We start from the raw sequence: 14,399 nt of genomic DNA on the forward strand, positions 1-14,399 counted from the left end.
CCCACACACCTCTACCAGCAGACGTATTGCGGTTTGGTTGACTGTGGTATGATGAACTTAACATTCTCTCTGGCCCTGCTTTGGCAGCTACATGGAATAAAGAGCAGGTAACCAGGAGTGGTCGTGGTGAGACCATCCTCTATGATAAACAGAACCTCTAGAAAACTTCCAAGACAAAGCAGTCCTCCAAGCGAGATCTCTGAAGGTGAAGGTCTTCCGCGGAAACAGCAATGTACAAGAAGCACAACTCCTTTGCCACCCGGCTTCAGTTGAAGAGAAACATCTGCCTTGTTATCATTTGGGAGGTGGGTGGGCACTGTAGGCAGGCAGGCAGGGGAAGCCTGAATGTGGACATGGGCCAGGAACAAAGCCATCAGATCATCGAAATCCACTGAGACCATGAAACCTACTTTGGCAAGAAAAAGATGTTTACTCACTTACAAATTCCCATGATCTTTAACAAAACAACTGCCTTTCCTTTCATTTCCAGCAAAGCATGTGATGTTTAGAGGGGAAGAGGCAGTGTCGTCCAGCTCGTTCTTTACACTTCAAAATAATTTTATAGGTCCTGAGTTTTCTTTCATAAAATGTCAAGGTTTCATCCCCTCTTCTGTTTCCCTCCCTCCCTTTGCTTTTTCTTCTTTTGTCTATAATGTCACTATTTCACCCCACAGGAAAATGGAAAGTTCAGGGCAGAGTCAGAAAAGCGTCTTTAAAACATACTGTAAAAAGTAGAAAACTATTCTTTTCCATTAAGGTTCCAGTAAGTGCCCCAGAGTCTTAGGAAAATGGTTCCTTTATTATTCAAAGAGGAAGATAGGTTTAGATGACTACGTACAAGTTGTCTGAGGCTTAAGACTCCAATAGAAACAACAGAGAATCTTCATTTATCAAGAGAATTAAAAAAAACAAAATCAAGCGAATACAAATTTTTTCTGAGCCCAGCAAGTGGGCTGTTACTACTGGATTTTATAGATGGGACAAGTGAGGGGCCTTCACTTGCCCAGAGCACAGCAAATCAGACGGTTGAGCCTTGATTAAACTGGGGCTATGTGCCTATAAGCCTAGCACTCTTTTTATTCAATACTATAACATGTTACCCCACAGCCCCTCAGCAGAGGCTATGTCTTAATATTGATGTAGCCAACTTCTCCCCGGGGATCAGGGTTCACGGCGTTCTCCATATGGACCAAACACCAAGATGACGGTCCACCTCATCTCTGTTCCGTTCGGGTGATTTACCACATCCTTCCTTTAACCTCATCCCACTCCTTGGTCAAGAAGCCCATGCACACACGCACACGTGCACACACCATCTGCCAAGGAACTTAGAAGCATGACTTCTTATGTCTCTCTGCAATTCCAAACTCAAACCAAAATAAACCATACTTTCATTAATTTTTTAACCAACCATATCTTTATCCATTTAGCCTCACCCACCTTTAAAAACTGATTTCACCTGATTTACATTGGGTCTGCCTCACATCTCTGATAGAAGCCAATACCTTAAAGTTATCCATTTATCTACCATACTGCGGGTGCCTCTGTTTGGATTTAGCTGTCGACACCTCACACATGTGAAATCAATTTGTGTGATATTAATGTAAACATTGTGCATTACAAACTGGTGGACATTTTATTGTTCTAACAGGAAAAACAGACAAAATGTGTGCAGGTGTGTGTTTTCTCTACAGCACAGACAATAATAACACACTATAAATGACAGTACGTGTTTTACAAAAGGATCATCACATTATAAAAAGAGGTAAAAGTAAGGTGGGGGGCTGTCAGAGAACGTCTTATGCTCGCAGATTCTGACAGGACAGTGGGGGGCAGGAATTATACGCAGGGTAAAGATTTTTATGAAAAAAAATTGCCATTCATAATGTCACTTTCCCCTCATTGTTATTATAACCTCATTTCCTAATGGCATGTGCAAGACAACCAGTTTTCATAATGCTTTGGTGCGGAGTCCCTTGCTTTAGTTTTAAAAATAGTCAACTCTCTTGTGCTAAGAAAACAGCACATTGCCTTTCAGAGCATTGTAACTGACAAGATGGAAGAAAGCGGGCAGGATGTTGAGGCTGAAGCTTTTCAATCACCTAACATTAATACGATTCAATTTATGCTTATGTCATAGGTTTAGACATTGTGCTGCAATGTAAGCCAGGAAGGGGCTTGAGTAAAATACACTGAAGAAAGCAGATGGTGCGCTATCAAAACCCTTCAAGCCTCAAAGAACCTTTCCCAAGGAAGGAGAACAGTTAATTAAGACCAGGATATATTTACTCTATGCTGAATATCTCAATGTAAATAAAAATCAAAATGACACTACTGTCATGTGGGACTAAAGGATGAAATTTCATCTATTCTCTTTTTCTTTCATAGTTTCTAATCAAACTTTTCATTAAACAGCTTCATAAAATTCCATGGAGAATTTATTTACAGGGACTCGCTGCAGATTTAAAAGCCTGACTTTTATTGTTCAATTAAATCTGTTATTCAGTGGACAACATTAAAACATTAAAACAATGGAAAAGGGGTGGGGTGTCTGAGCAGCTGGGCAAGGTTGTCACACGAGCAAAGTCCATTTTCAGAGATGAACCTGGGGTACGGGAGTAAGCTGGATGGCACACAGAGGAAACGAGGGGACATCCCTGCTCGAGAAAGAAAGCCCAGATCCGTTCCAAAGCCGTGGCCTGGGTTTGTCCCAGCCCAGGTCCACCGACTCACATTCATGTCCTACTGGTAGAGCGGGCATCAGGCCACTTATAAATCCCACACAGAGAGCACGGCCTCCTGAGGGTGATGACTAAGGGCAAACAAATCTAAGAGAGACCAGCAGCTGACCCAGGGCAAAGGCAGCCATTCCTAATGGAGGCCGGACCCGAATTTTAAATGATCTAGGTATTTCCAAAACTTTTCTAATAACCTCTCTACCTATTTTTATTTTTTAAAAATTTTTATTGGAGTAGAGTTGATTTACAATGTGGTGTTAGTTTCAGGCGTACAGCAAAGTGAATCAGTTATGCATATACATGTATCCACTTTTTTTTTTTTTTTAAGATTCTTTTCCCATATAGGCCATTACGGAGTGCTGAGCAGAGTTCCCTGTGCTGTACAGCAGGTTCTTATTCGTTATCTATTTTACATATAGCATTGTATATACGTCAATCCCAACCTTCCGATTTATCCCTCCCCTTCCCGCCACTTCTCCCTACGGTTAAAAACCAGATACAGCTCTGCCTTTCCCATAAGGCTTTCCCTGACCCATCACCATGATATGACCATCCTCTCCGGCCAGGCCACCTCCTGCATGCCCCCAGCTCACTGTGAAATGCCTACTGCACGTGCCTTCTACAACACTCACCCAATACTTCATCACTGACTTTCCTGTAACATGAGTTAACCTTTCAGGGGCGTTAATCCTGTCTTCCCCAATTAGATTTTAAATCCTCCAAACAAGCAAAGACTGTGTTTTATTTATCTTTGGAACCCCCCCCTCCCACCCTCACTCCGTAACCCATTTAATAAAAGAAAGCAAAAGATATATTCGTTAATAAAATAAACATTATTTAATCGTAGGAAAGCAGACACTGTCCTTTCGAGAAGAGCCTTGGAGGTATTTTATAGCAATTTATGAATTTCATGTGTCAAAGGCGTAGCTGCTAAATGCTATGCACTCTTTGCCATCAGCTCCACCATTCATCCACCTGGTGATATGGCTAATAAAATTTGATTTTTACAGCCTAGGCATACTGTTACCTAAATTACATCTGACCAATTACTGAAGTCACCAAACGTGTGGTACAGAATATACACTGTGCAGAAAATTCATCTGCGGGCCCCCCGGCACTCGCGGTAATCTGACAGAAGTGTTTCAGTCATCTGGCAGTGTTTAATATTAGGAACATTTGTTTAATGCCAGTCACTAATTAAATTTATGTTCTTCCACCAACTGTTGGTTGGAGAAACCCAACCCCGCGTTTCAACAAACCCTTTAACCCATGTTGATTTCAAATATAACCAGTTGGAGGTTTAAAAGGAATTTCTCTGGAAATTGAGGTGTATGACCAGAAGTGCAAGGTGGGGGAGGGATGTTGGTGAACGTGTTCAAATTGGGTCAGAATAAGCTTTTTTTCTGTTCACTTACTAAAATGAAACCCTGTAAGAAGTCCCAACTATCTGAAGTATAAACTTAACTAAAAAAACCTGATAGTCTACTTTTTTAGACTAGCCATCTAGAAGCTCTTTAAAGGTACCTTCATTCCAAAAGAAAGCTTCCACCTTAAGAGTCTGGAGAAGAAAAACAGCATTAAAATTAGCTATACCAGAAGAAGATTCCGGAAAACATTCAAAAGTCAGATGCTTGTGTTTGCGAGAACATTTAAAACTAATTTAGTAACTCTTAAACAACCATTGTGATCGCTGTTAAACTGCAACTTCTATTACCAATTCTAGATACAACAGCTTTGAAACTCCATGACTAATAACTCTTAAATTAGCCAAAAAGGTTAAAACATTTTTTCATTATATTACACTGTGAAACTCTAATTTAGAATACTCTTAAATGAGGGAAAGCATTTTTTCAGTTCTATTTAGTTTCAGGAATTTAGAGACCTCTTGAGCAGCAAGCAGGACAGAGAAACGCTTTGTCCTGGGAGTAGGGGCTAGAGATGAAAAACTCAAAAGAGAAGTATTGAAAAGGGAAGATTTATAAATGTTGATCTGAAAAGAGAGTATGTTTTAAAAATGTATTAGATACATTCATCTACTTGAATAAGAAGGTTATTTGAACATTAAGAACGATAAGAAAATCATAACTTGCATAAACACTACCACCCTCTTTTAGACCGATAATCCAGAGTTGTGAAAGGCACCTGGAAAAAGTTTGTTAACAACAAAAAAAAGTCACGTCTAATCAACTTAGGTCCCCTTCCTCTCTTTTCTCCCTTTGTTCTTGGATCAAGATGAGCCGTCTGGTCACCTTACCCTCATCTGCCCACACACCTACCTACAATACCCCCGCAGCAGCTCCAGGGCTGCTGGAGTCGTGAACAATCAGACTGGAGAGGCCACCGTGGACCCCCAAACCACGGTGGGGCCTGTAACGGCTGAGCAGAATAATCTGAACCTGAATAATCCGCAAAATTAGGCATCCTCGGAAAGACATCACCCAACAGAATCAAGGAATGTTCTGCCCCAAGGGACCCCCTCATACTCTCTAAGCCAAGCGTCTCCACTGCGTCTGCACCCAGATACCCACACGGGAGCCAGCGCGGCTCAGTCATCACCCCGCTCACTCTACGGTGGTGATTCCCAGAGAAGGGAGGGGGTGAGAGCTGGGGGTGTCTTTGCCTCTGTAAGTATAGGAACTGCCAGGCGACACGTGTACTACGATGACGTGCCCCCTGGGTATTCTGATGTCCCTGCCCAGCCTATTGAGAACCACTGATACGATCCAATCTCTTCAAGAAAGAGATGAGAAAGTGAAGATGTGAGAGATGTGATTTTATCTTGCCTCCAGTCTTTCACGGCATCATGAAAGGTCTTCTAAACTTAGGATGTGCTCTCTTCTCCTCCTTCCTTTCTATCTACAGAGATCTCATGACCAATCAGCTGTGTTAACAGAGATGCAGATACAGATATGTGTGCACATATCCATCTCTGATGGGCACAGTGTATAAAGATATATGTATATGACAAAATTAAGGGGCATGGGGATCTATTATCTGTCTATATCTATCTATCTATATCTATTTACCTTATGATACTGAGGTGGTTAAACTGGTGTGTTTTTTTTAAACTGGTGAATTTTTATAGCTCCTTATACCACTGAAAAGGAAGTGATCAGTTAAACGAAGAAAATCAGTATCTGAATAGCCGAACCCTTTTAAGAAGCAACTAGCATAAAAGCTTCCTGTCCTATAAAGTCCAATTTCAAGGTTGACCAAGCAACTCCAGACTCTGTCTTGAACAACAAATTCTAAAGAATAATCCTGGGCCCTGGTACACACAGGCTGCCAAGTAGGCAATGACGTCTTATGCCGCAATCATTGCGGGGAGGGGAGGGGTGGGTGGCACACTGGGCTTGTCGAAGTAAGCCCCGTTCCCCGTCGCTGCTCTTCACAAGAACTGAAAACAGCCAGACACACATGCACAAGTTTCATGTTGGGAAAAAAAAAAAAAAAAAGACTCACCAAACTCATCGCATATGCTCTCATTTTCTATGAGAGTTGGGTGGTCAAAGGTGTCCCGACAGTACAGGATCTGAGGGTTCTTGCTGACCACTGCGATGCCCCCCAGGGCCAACGCAAACTGGTCCGTGAGAATGGAAGACGGCTTATCCTGGATGCGTTTCAGCATCGAGCGGTAGCGGCAGTACTGAGGGTAGCTGAGAACTATCACGTTCGTTTCTTCCTCGTCCTCCCCTAGACAAACGAGAAAACACTTCCATTACCCTTTTCGCTCCAACAGAGAATTGTCGTGGTCCTGGCGTCATTTCAATGACCACCTCTGGTTTTGTACCAAAAATAGAGTCTTCAAAAAGACTCTTGTATCAGTTTATCTTTAGCACAGTTCGGCTACTGCCAGCATCCTCTCAGCACCATCACCCCTCCAGATCCATGAAAAAACCTCAGGCAGAGAAAAGGAAAAGAGTGGGATGGATAACCCCACAGACAGATTACGCAATGTTTAGGTCACTGGCAAGCAGCAGAACCAGAAAACCGTCTTGAAAGAATCTGATGTATATATATATATTTTAAGCATTAAAGGCATCACCGTAGGAAAAACTCAGAATTTTGCTGAGCTTCTTTATACTTCTTTCCACAGTTTGGTATTGCTTTTATTTTGGATTATGTCATCTTTCAGCGCTTAAAGCCCCTGTAAAGGTCATCTGGCCCCAGAGCGATGTCTGTGGGTCTAAACAGCATCATTATCTGCTCTGGTGGTTGTTAGTTTTGCTCAATGAATATTTCTCATCCTCTTTATGGTCCTGTGGAAAGGCCGTACTTCCCTGCCCACTGAGGACAAACGGCTGTGTGACTTGTTCTGGCCAATGAAATATGGCAGCAGTGGGCGGCTACTTTAAGAGCCAGTGGACAATGGACCACACTCTCTCCCTCCCTTCGTTCTGGACATCTGTAATGTTTCAGACAGTGGCTACTCTGCCAGTCTTGGTCTTGAGTGAGGATAACACAGAGCAAAGCCCCTGGTTGGTCCTAAAGGGATGTATAAACGTAAGCACTTGTTGTTTCAAGTGAGACTGTGATTTGGAGGTTGTTTTTGCAGCATGATCCATTTCAATGTGACTGATACATCCACCTTCCCCCCGCCCTCCCCCCAACCCATACCCCCTTATCATCATCATCTTTTTTTTTTTTTTTTTTGCGGTACGCAGGCCTGTCACTGTTGAGGCCTCTCCCGTCGCGGAGCACAGGCTCCGGATGCGCAGGCTCAGCGGCCATGGCCCACGGGCCCAGCCGCTCCGCAGCACGTGGGATCTTCCCAGACCGGGGCACGAACCCGCGTCCCCTGCATCGGCAGGCGGACTCTCACACTGCGCCACCAGGGGAGCCCCATACCCCCTATCTTCTAACGTTTCTCAAATCCATCTGGTAACTTAGCACAACGCAGAGGACCACACTGAGAGGACTCCCCAGGCCTCTTTGTGGGAGCTCCATCAGAACCAACTTAACTCAGGAGAACGTTTCAGCAACTTTAACCAAACTCCCTCTTACAATATGATCTTAATGCTTATTTACATCTCACCATATTAAGTGCTCATTTACAAAACCCAGATTCTGCATGCATGAATCCTTCCTTCATCTTAAGCTTGAGAAATGGCACCCCCTCCCTCTGGTATCCTGCCACCTGCACGACGTCAAGCTGGATTTAGGCTCCACGACCCAGTTTGCCATCGCTCTCTATAACCACATCTTCAGGGCATTTGTAAGCAATTCCCAGATATGTCAGTTGCTTATCCAAAGGGAAAACACTCAATATTTCAAGCCTTTACGATGCTGCAGGGAACTGCACAAAACAGTTGTTAAGGATACCAACACTGTCGTGGCCATCTGGTAGCCAGTGGGAGACGAATGAGCAAGGACAGAACGTAATGATGGGACATAACCAGTACCAAAGGAAGGTGTGCATGCGACCTTTTCAGATAGGACGCCATTACCCAGATGTATTTCTCATTACGTTCACTTAGCTCCGCAGGCTGGAGGCTTCTTCGAGAATGGAGACGTTTAGCTGCTTTCCAGATGACGTCTTTTAACGGTTTATGTCGCTTAGACTCCAGCCTGGCTTGTGGGTAGCCACTTCATCAGCTGGCACACTTAATTAAAAGGAAATAAGTCTACACTGAAAGCAAGTCCCCAGTGAAAAGTAGTTTTGAGATGCTGATGTATGTCCCAAGACACGCCAATTTGAGATTTTTACAGTAGATCAAGACACTAGTTCGTACTTTGGGTTCAAATCTGTGCTTTCTACAGAGTTAAAGCAAAAAAATGTTTTATTGGAAATATCTACCTAACATCATCAGAACTCCAGAGTGTCTAAGTACAAGTGGATGAAGCAGCCCATAATGTGTCATTTGCATCGTTACACTCTATTTGTCCAGGATGACCAAGATTTGTCTAAGATCGTCCAAGATGAGAGGCAGGGATATAACCATGAACCCTCAGGACTTATTTCAGCATGCTCAGCCCCTAATGCCATCTCCTGTACATAGTAAATACTGTTCAAATATCCGTTGATTCCAAATCTCTTGGCTTTCTGTAATGGGTGGGGGGTGGCAGGAAGCTGTACTAGTTTCTCTAAGACTTCTTGAATGAAATGGAGAAAGTCATGCTTCTCAGGCTGAATAACGGTGAAAAAATGAATGCTTCAGAGTTAGCTTTATAACAGAAGATGTCGCCTGGACTCATGGGACCACCTCACTTCCTTCCTATCCCTTCATTCTCCTTCTGTTTTTCTCTGACCATTTTTCATGATGATGCCATCTCTAGTTTCTTCTTAATTCTCTATTCTGGAGGAAATCAGCCCCCTGGCTATGTTCTGTGCTTAGAAATGACTTTTTTTTTTTTTTTTTTTAACTCCACCTCATCCTTCAAACATTTATCCCTCTTTCATCAGGCAGTTTCCAAAACACTAACCAACCCATGTGGTCCTGCTCTTTCTGATGGAAAAAAAATAGCAAATTCCCTCTGACCCCAAGTCATGGAAACACGTGCTATGATGTCCATTCATTCTGGAGACAGTATCTCTAAGAATGCTCCCAGGACCGCCCGCATCAGAATCACATAGTGGGGTGTAAAGAGGCAGACTCTGGGGCCCCAATGAGAACCTCTGATTCAGAAACCCTAAGGTTGGGGCCCAGAAATTTATATTTTTAACAAGCTCCCATGCACATTAAACTTTGAAAACACTACCTGAGCTTTACTTATAGTTATTTATTCAGTTGTGCTTTGATCTCTCTCCTCTCTCTCTCTCTCTCTCTCTCTCTATATATATATATATATACTTTTTTTTTTCTTTTTTCCTGTTTTCAGTTATATGCTTCTATCCAAAACCCCAATGTACCTGAAACAGAATACAGGACCAAATTCCCTTCTCCTTGACGCTTTCCCAGGACTGTTACAGGTATCACAGAAGACAGCAAATGTAAAAAAGCTCTCTTAACCAAAAATATGAGGAACTGAGGAACTGTTTTCTTGTTTAGGAAGCGGAGCAAAAATGCTACTGCAATTTCTGGTGCTAATAATAAAACATTAAAATTTACAAAGGCCTTTCACAAAGCTTATCTTTTGTTTGTTTGTTTCTCACAACAACCCTATTAGTAGCATGACAAACTGTTAATTAACATTCCCTGACTTAAGAGAAGGGAAAGTTGAGGTTCAGACACCCAAGGGACTAGTCCAGGATCTCAAAGAACTAGAAAGTGATGGAGGTGAGCCTATAACCCAATCTTTTAACTCCAAGTTTGATGAGCTTTTCATTATGACAAAATGTCACTAATAATAATAATAACAACATTCCTTAGGGTAATATCTTGATTTCTTTTCCTATATGGGTGTGGCTGAAAGAAAATATTTTTCCTTTGACATATGATTAGTATTATTGTTGTTACTGCTGTGGAAGAGATTTAACTAATTTACAATATTAGGGACGAGGATGGTGGTCTTTGATCAAGTAAAAGAGGAGACATCCGTTTCAATGAGAACTGTTGAATTCAGCCAGTTATAAGCCAGAATTACTCTACTCTGGTTAAGCTGACGGGTTCTTATTTCGGGTTCTTACTTCGGAACACTGAAATTCCCGTTGTAACGATTTAACATTATTGACACACCTTTCATGTTTATCAACTTTCTACTTTCTATCCACATGATAGGAAATAAAGTCAACTCTACGCTGTGCAAGCCGAGAACCCCTGCCCCTCACTGAGAGGTCAGAGGCACAGCTGGGACCTGGTCTAATGTGGCAGTGCTTAGTGATTCCAAAAAAAAAAAAATTATTATAACTTTGTTGCTTATTAGCAGAACCATCCATTTGGACCAGAATTTGGGCATTGTTTGGACAGAGGCAAATTTCCAACCTTTCAATTAGATATTCCCAGAGGAGCTGCCTTTAATATTTACAAAAGCAGAGAAAATCCATGAGACCCTCAGGACTCCTGTGAAGAGGTTAACAAACATTCTAGGTGAGAGTCAAGAGAAAATAGAGAGTAAAGGTGAGACCTGGAAGAACCAACGATTCATCTAGGTCAAAGTTTCCCTGAGTGAAGATACCCTGGATCTCTTCTTTGGAGTTTAGGCAGAAGTTTCTTGAACCGAAGAAACTTTTTTTTTTTTTTTCCAAGACAAAGTGTGGTCACCTTAATATGAAAGGTATGTACAAGAGAGTACAAAACTGAGTTTGGAAGAGCGTTCCAGGTCTAAAATTCTATGATCCTCTAACTTCCTTCTAAGCCTTTGCATTAACTTCTTCCTAACACAGCTACAAAAATATTAAATTGTTCAACAGCTGTCGTATTTTATTTTGCCCTAGTACACTAAGAAACAAATAAAGCCAAACAACCTTTCAAGAACTCTTAAATTCCTCAGCTACTTCTTTCCTCCTATGCATTTCATACACACACAAACAAATACTCCTATGCAAAGTTACGCATGAAACAAGGGCTGACAGTAAACGCTGTGTAGGACATCTCCCCCTTCCCAATTCATAATAGGTCTAGCAGATAAATCCAAGAATGAATAAAGAGTGGATAAACTACACATTTGTTTAGCAAGGGAGAGACAAAGTGTTCCTGGAACAAAGATTTTCTTTCAGCCACACCCACATAGGAAAAGAAATCAAAGTATTACCCTAAGGAATCTTTGTCTAACACACTGTAGTTGGTTGGGTTATATATACATTACTTGATTTCTGTCAACAGAAAATGACCAGCAATAAATTACTGGTACCAAAGACTGAAATTTCAAACCATAATTATGATATTCTATTAAAACGTCATCCTGCTCTTCAAGTCCCCCTCCACCAAAAAAAAAAAGTGTGCCTATTTTAAAATGAAATATTCAAAGGGAATAAGAGTCCCCAAATTACTAAACCTTATTTCAACTTCAGTGAAAAGAACTTTGCCTATTAAAAGTTAATACCTAAAGTACACTGCTTGTAATGCTCAACCAAAATTACTCTAATCCTGCACTTATATCATAATTACACGTTTTGTTAACCTCTCTCAATGTCAATTTTTCACTTATTTATATGTTTTCGAAGTCCAAAACAGAATTCCACTGAGAAACTGTAATTATAACGTGAGACTCCACCCAAGCTTTTCAAACAGTAACTGTATACCATTGCTTTAATCCTCAGCGTTGGGCTGGGAGCGGGGAGAAGGTGGGGGGAGATGGTAAGAGCAGGCATTCATTCTGAATAGCACGTTGCTCAAGTCGTCTTTGTAAAAAGAGAGATGCATGAAATAGCAAACACAATGAATTAATGGAGCATTGACTTTCAAATATCCATAATGCTATTTTTTTAAATAGATAATGGTGGCCAAATGCACAGAAGGCTGAAAACATAAATTCCGGAGGAGAAATTTGCTTTTATCTCTTACACAACAATTTAGAAATGTAACTTTCTTTTTCATTCTGTGGGGAGGGAGGAGGGAAGGCTTGTTTCGGAAACATCACACTATTATGCTTACTGAAAACCACTATAATCTATTTCTAACATCACAGTAAGCTTAAAAAAAAAAAAAAAAAAACTTAAAAAAACCCTCGCACCAGGATTTTATAGAGCCTGGTGGAAAAAGTATGCATGTTCCTTCCTGCACCTAATTACCTCAACTGAAAAATCTGCCAAGTATTTTGCCCTTTAGTTCTCTTAATCGTATTAGGGCAAATGCATTTGGATGCCAATAGAAACAAACATTTAAAGATTTTCACTTAAAAGATTCCAAATATGTATGAGGTTATGTTTGAGACACAATGTCCCTAGTCCTTCAAAGATGATATACGGTGTTCTTTTTTTTTTCCCCAAGCAAATATGAATTTGCTCATGTTATAAAACTTGATGTCTAGTTTTGAGACAATTTAAGTAAAATAATGTCAATATGAGAGGCTCTTACAATGATTTATGCTTCTTTCTGTTACTTTATTACATTAGACATTCCTTTCTCAAAGCTTTATACTTTTCACTGTGCTCCTAGCAACGACCCAAGGCAAAGCATCAACTTTATATACCTGGCACCATTCCAATTCTTACTGCTATTGACAATTATATTGAAGTTTCCACTTAATTGCTACTCGGCTGTGACACTGAATATTTGTCATAATTAGGCATTTCCTATTTTCTGTCCATTCATTTTTGATTATTACTGAAAATGAAATTTTTTTATTCCAGAAAACCTAAGCATGAAAATTCTACAGATAAGAGTAGCTACAGCTGTTACTATCATTACCAACATTGTAACATGCAGCAAAAAAAAAAAGAAAAGAAAAGAATATAATTTCTCAGAAGGTAATTTTCCTTTCAGTCTAAGTGCTCTTATTCATCTTACAGTTACTCAATGATTTCCTGTTCTAATTACAGGACATTATACAGAAAGACGTTTGTAAAAGGAAAATGCAGCAGTGCATATGACTTAAATGGCCTGAATTGGTTGAAAGTGTTTAAAATTCACAGTTGTACATTAACTTTATCAATTCCTGACTACAATTCTGTGTAAACGTGTAATGTGTCCCTACATCTCTCAAAAGGGAGTCAACCTAGTACCCAAAGTTAGTACACATCAAAGGGGAAAATACAGTTGCAGTTAAACTGATGTTGAAGAGTTGCGGTGGGGGAAGATCAGCTTTTTGGGTTTTTTTTCTCACCAAAGCTGTTACATTGGAGGCATGCCAAGAGAAGGAGTGGAAAATACTACTAATAAAAATAAATTAAACGCCTGATTAAAAGGGAGAGAGAACAAGATTCCATCCAGAACAGAAATGAAAATGCCACCAACTATTTCATAAAAACATACTGTGACGTAAATTGCACTTCAGTATTGCACTGCTGTGGTTATTTCGAGAAATGGTTTGTACTGTAAGTCAGATGGTGCTGCCCCACCCTTAATGATTTTGTAAGTCTCTACACAGTAAGCAAGTGGGGCAGCCCTGAGATGGCTAAGACAGAAAACAGACCCAGCCAAACAGAACTGACAATAAAAAGATAATGTACTTTTAACATAACAGAACAAGAAGATTGGTTTTATTAACTAAAAAAAACCCGACTTTAAATGGTCCCCAGCTTGCCATTTGTTTTGATAAATGGAAAGACAGATCTTCCCAGGATAGGCAACAAAAACATCACTGGAGAACTTATAAAAAGAGAATATGGGAAAATATGTCAGTGCATGGTTACAAACAGAACAAAGAATATTTCAAATGTAAAACCCAGGGTTTTAACCAGCTGTTTCCAAAAGCAAGCCACTTCAAATAGATGGACACACAAATATAAAAATACGTGTTAATATGTTAATATCAGCTTTTGCCCTACTACTGCTTCATCACTCAAAAAAAGAAGACAACAGAAAGCTAAACTAAAACCAAGCACTGCCATCACTTGAAGGAACAAATGAACCTACTAGGAGGCAAAGCCAGCTCCACCACCAAGGGTCCCCCAAACGGTCACTGAATTCTAAGCTGCATTCAAGAGCCATATTAGATTTGTTCTAGAGAATTTTGTGTCTGATTCCCACATGGCTCAGCTCAGCCAAATTTAAATGTCGTACAAGACAGGGATTATGCAACAGGTGTATCTACTGGTGAGACCACATGGCTAGAATGACGCATAGGTAAAAGTGGTGACCACATTTGGGGTGTGACTCTAAGGGGCCTGACTTACCATAA

General features: G+C 40.7%; 1 protein-coding gene across 2 annotated transcripts in view; it reads right to left on the minus strand.

The window, feature by feature from the left end:
• The window catches only part of ARID5B (AT-rich interaction domain 5B), a 184,588-nt gene that overhangs the window by 85,850 nt on the left and 84,339 nt on the right, over nt 1-14,399 (minus strand). For both annotated transcript variants that reach the window (XM_065894449.1, XM_065894448.1), the window contains one exon: nt 6,201-6,431. In XM_065894449.1, the coding sequence (XP_065750521.1) occupies nt 6,201-6,431 (231 nt within the window). The remainder of the gene's footprint in view (nt 1-6,200; nt 6,432-14,399) is intronic.

Source organism: Phocoena phocoena, chromosome 16, assembly GCF_963924675.1.
Source record: "Phocoena phocoena chromosome 16, mPhoPho1.1, whole genome shotgun sequence".
Classification (NCBI taxonomy): domain Eukaryota; kingdom Metazoa; phylum Chordata; class Mammalia; order Artiodactyla; family Phocoenidae; genus Phocoena; species Phocoena phocoena.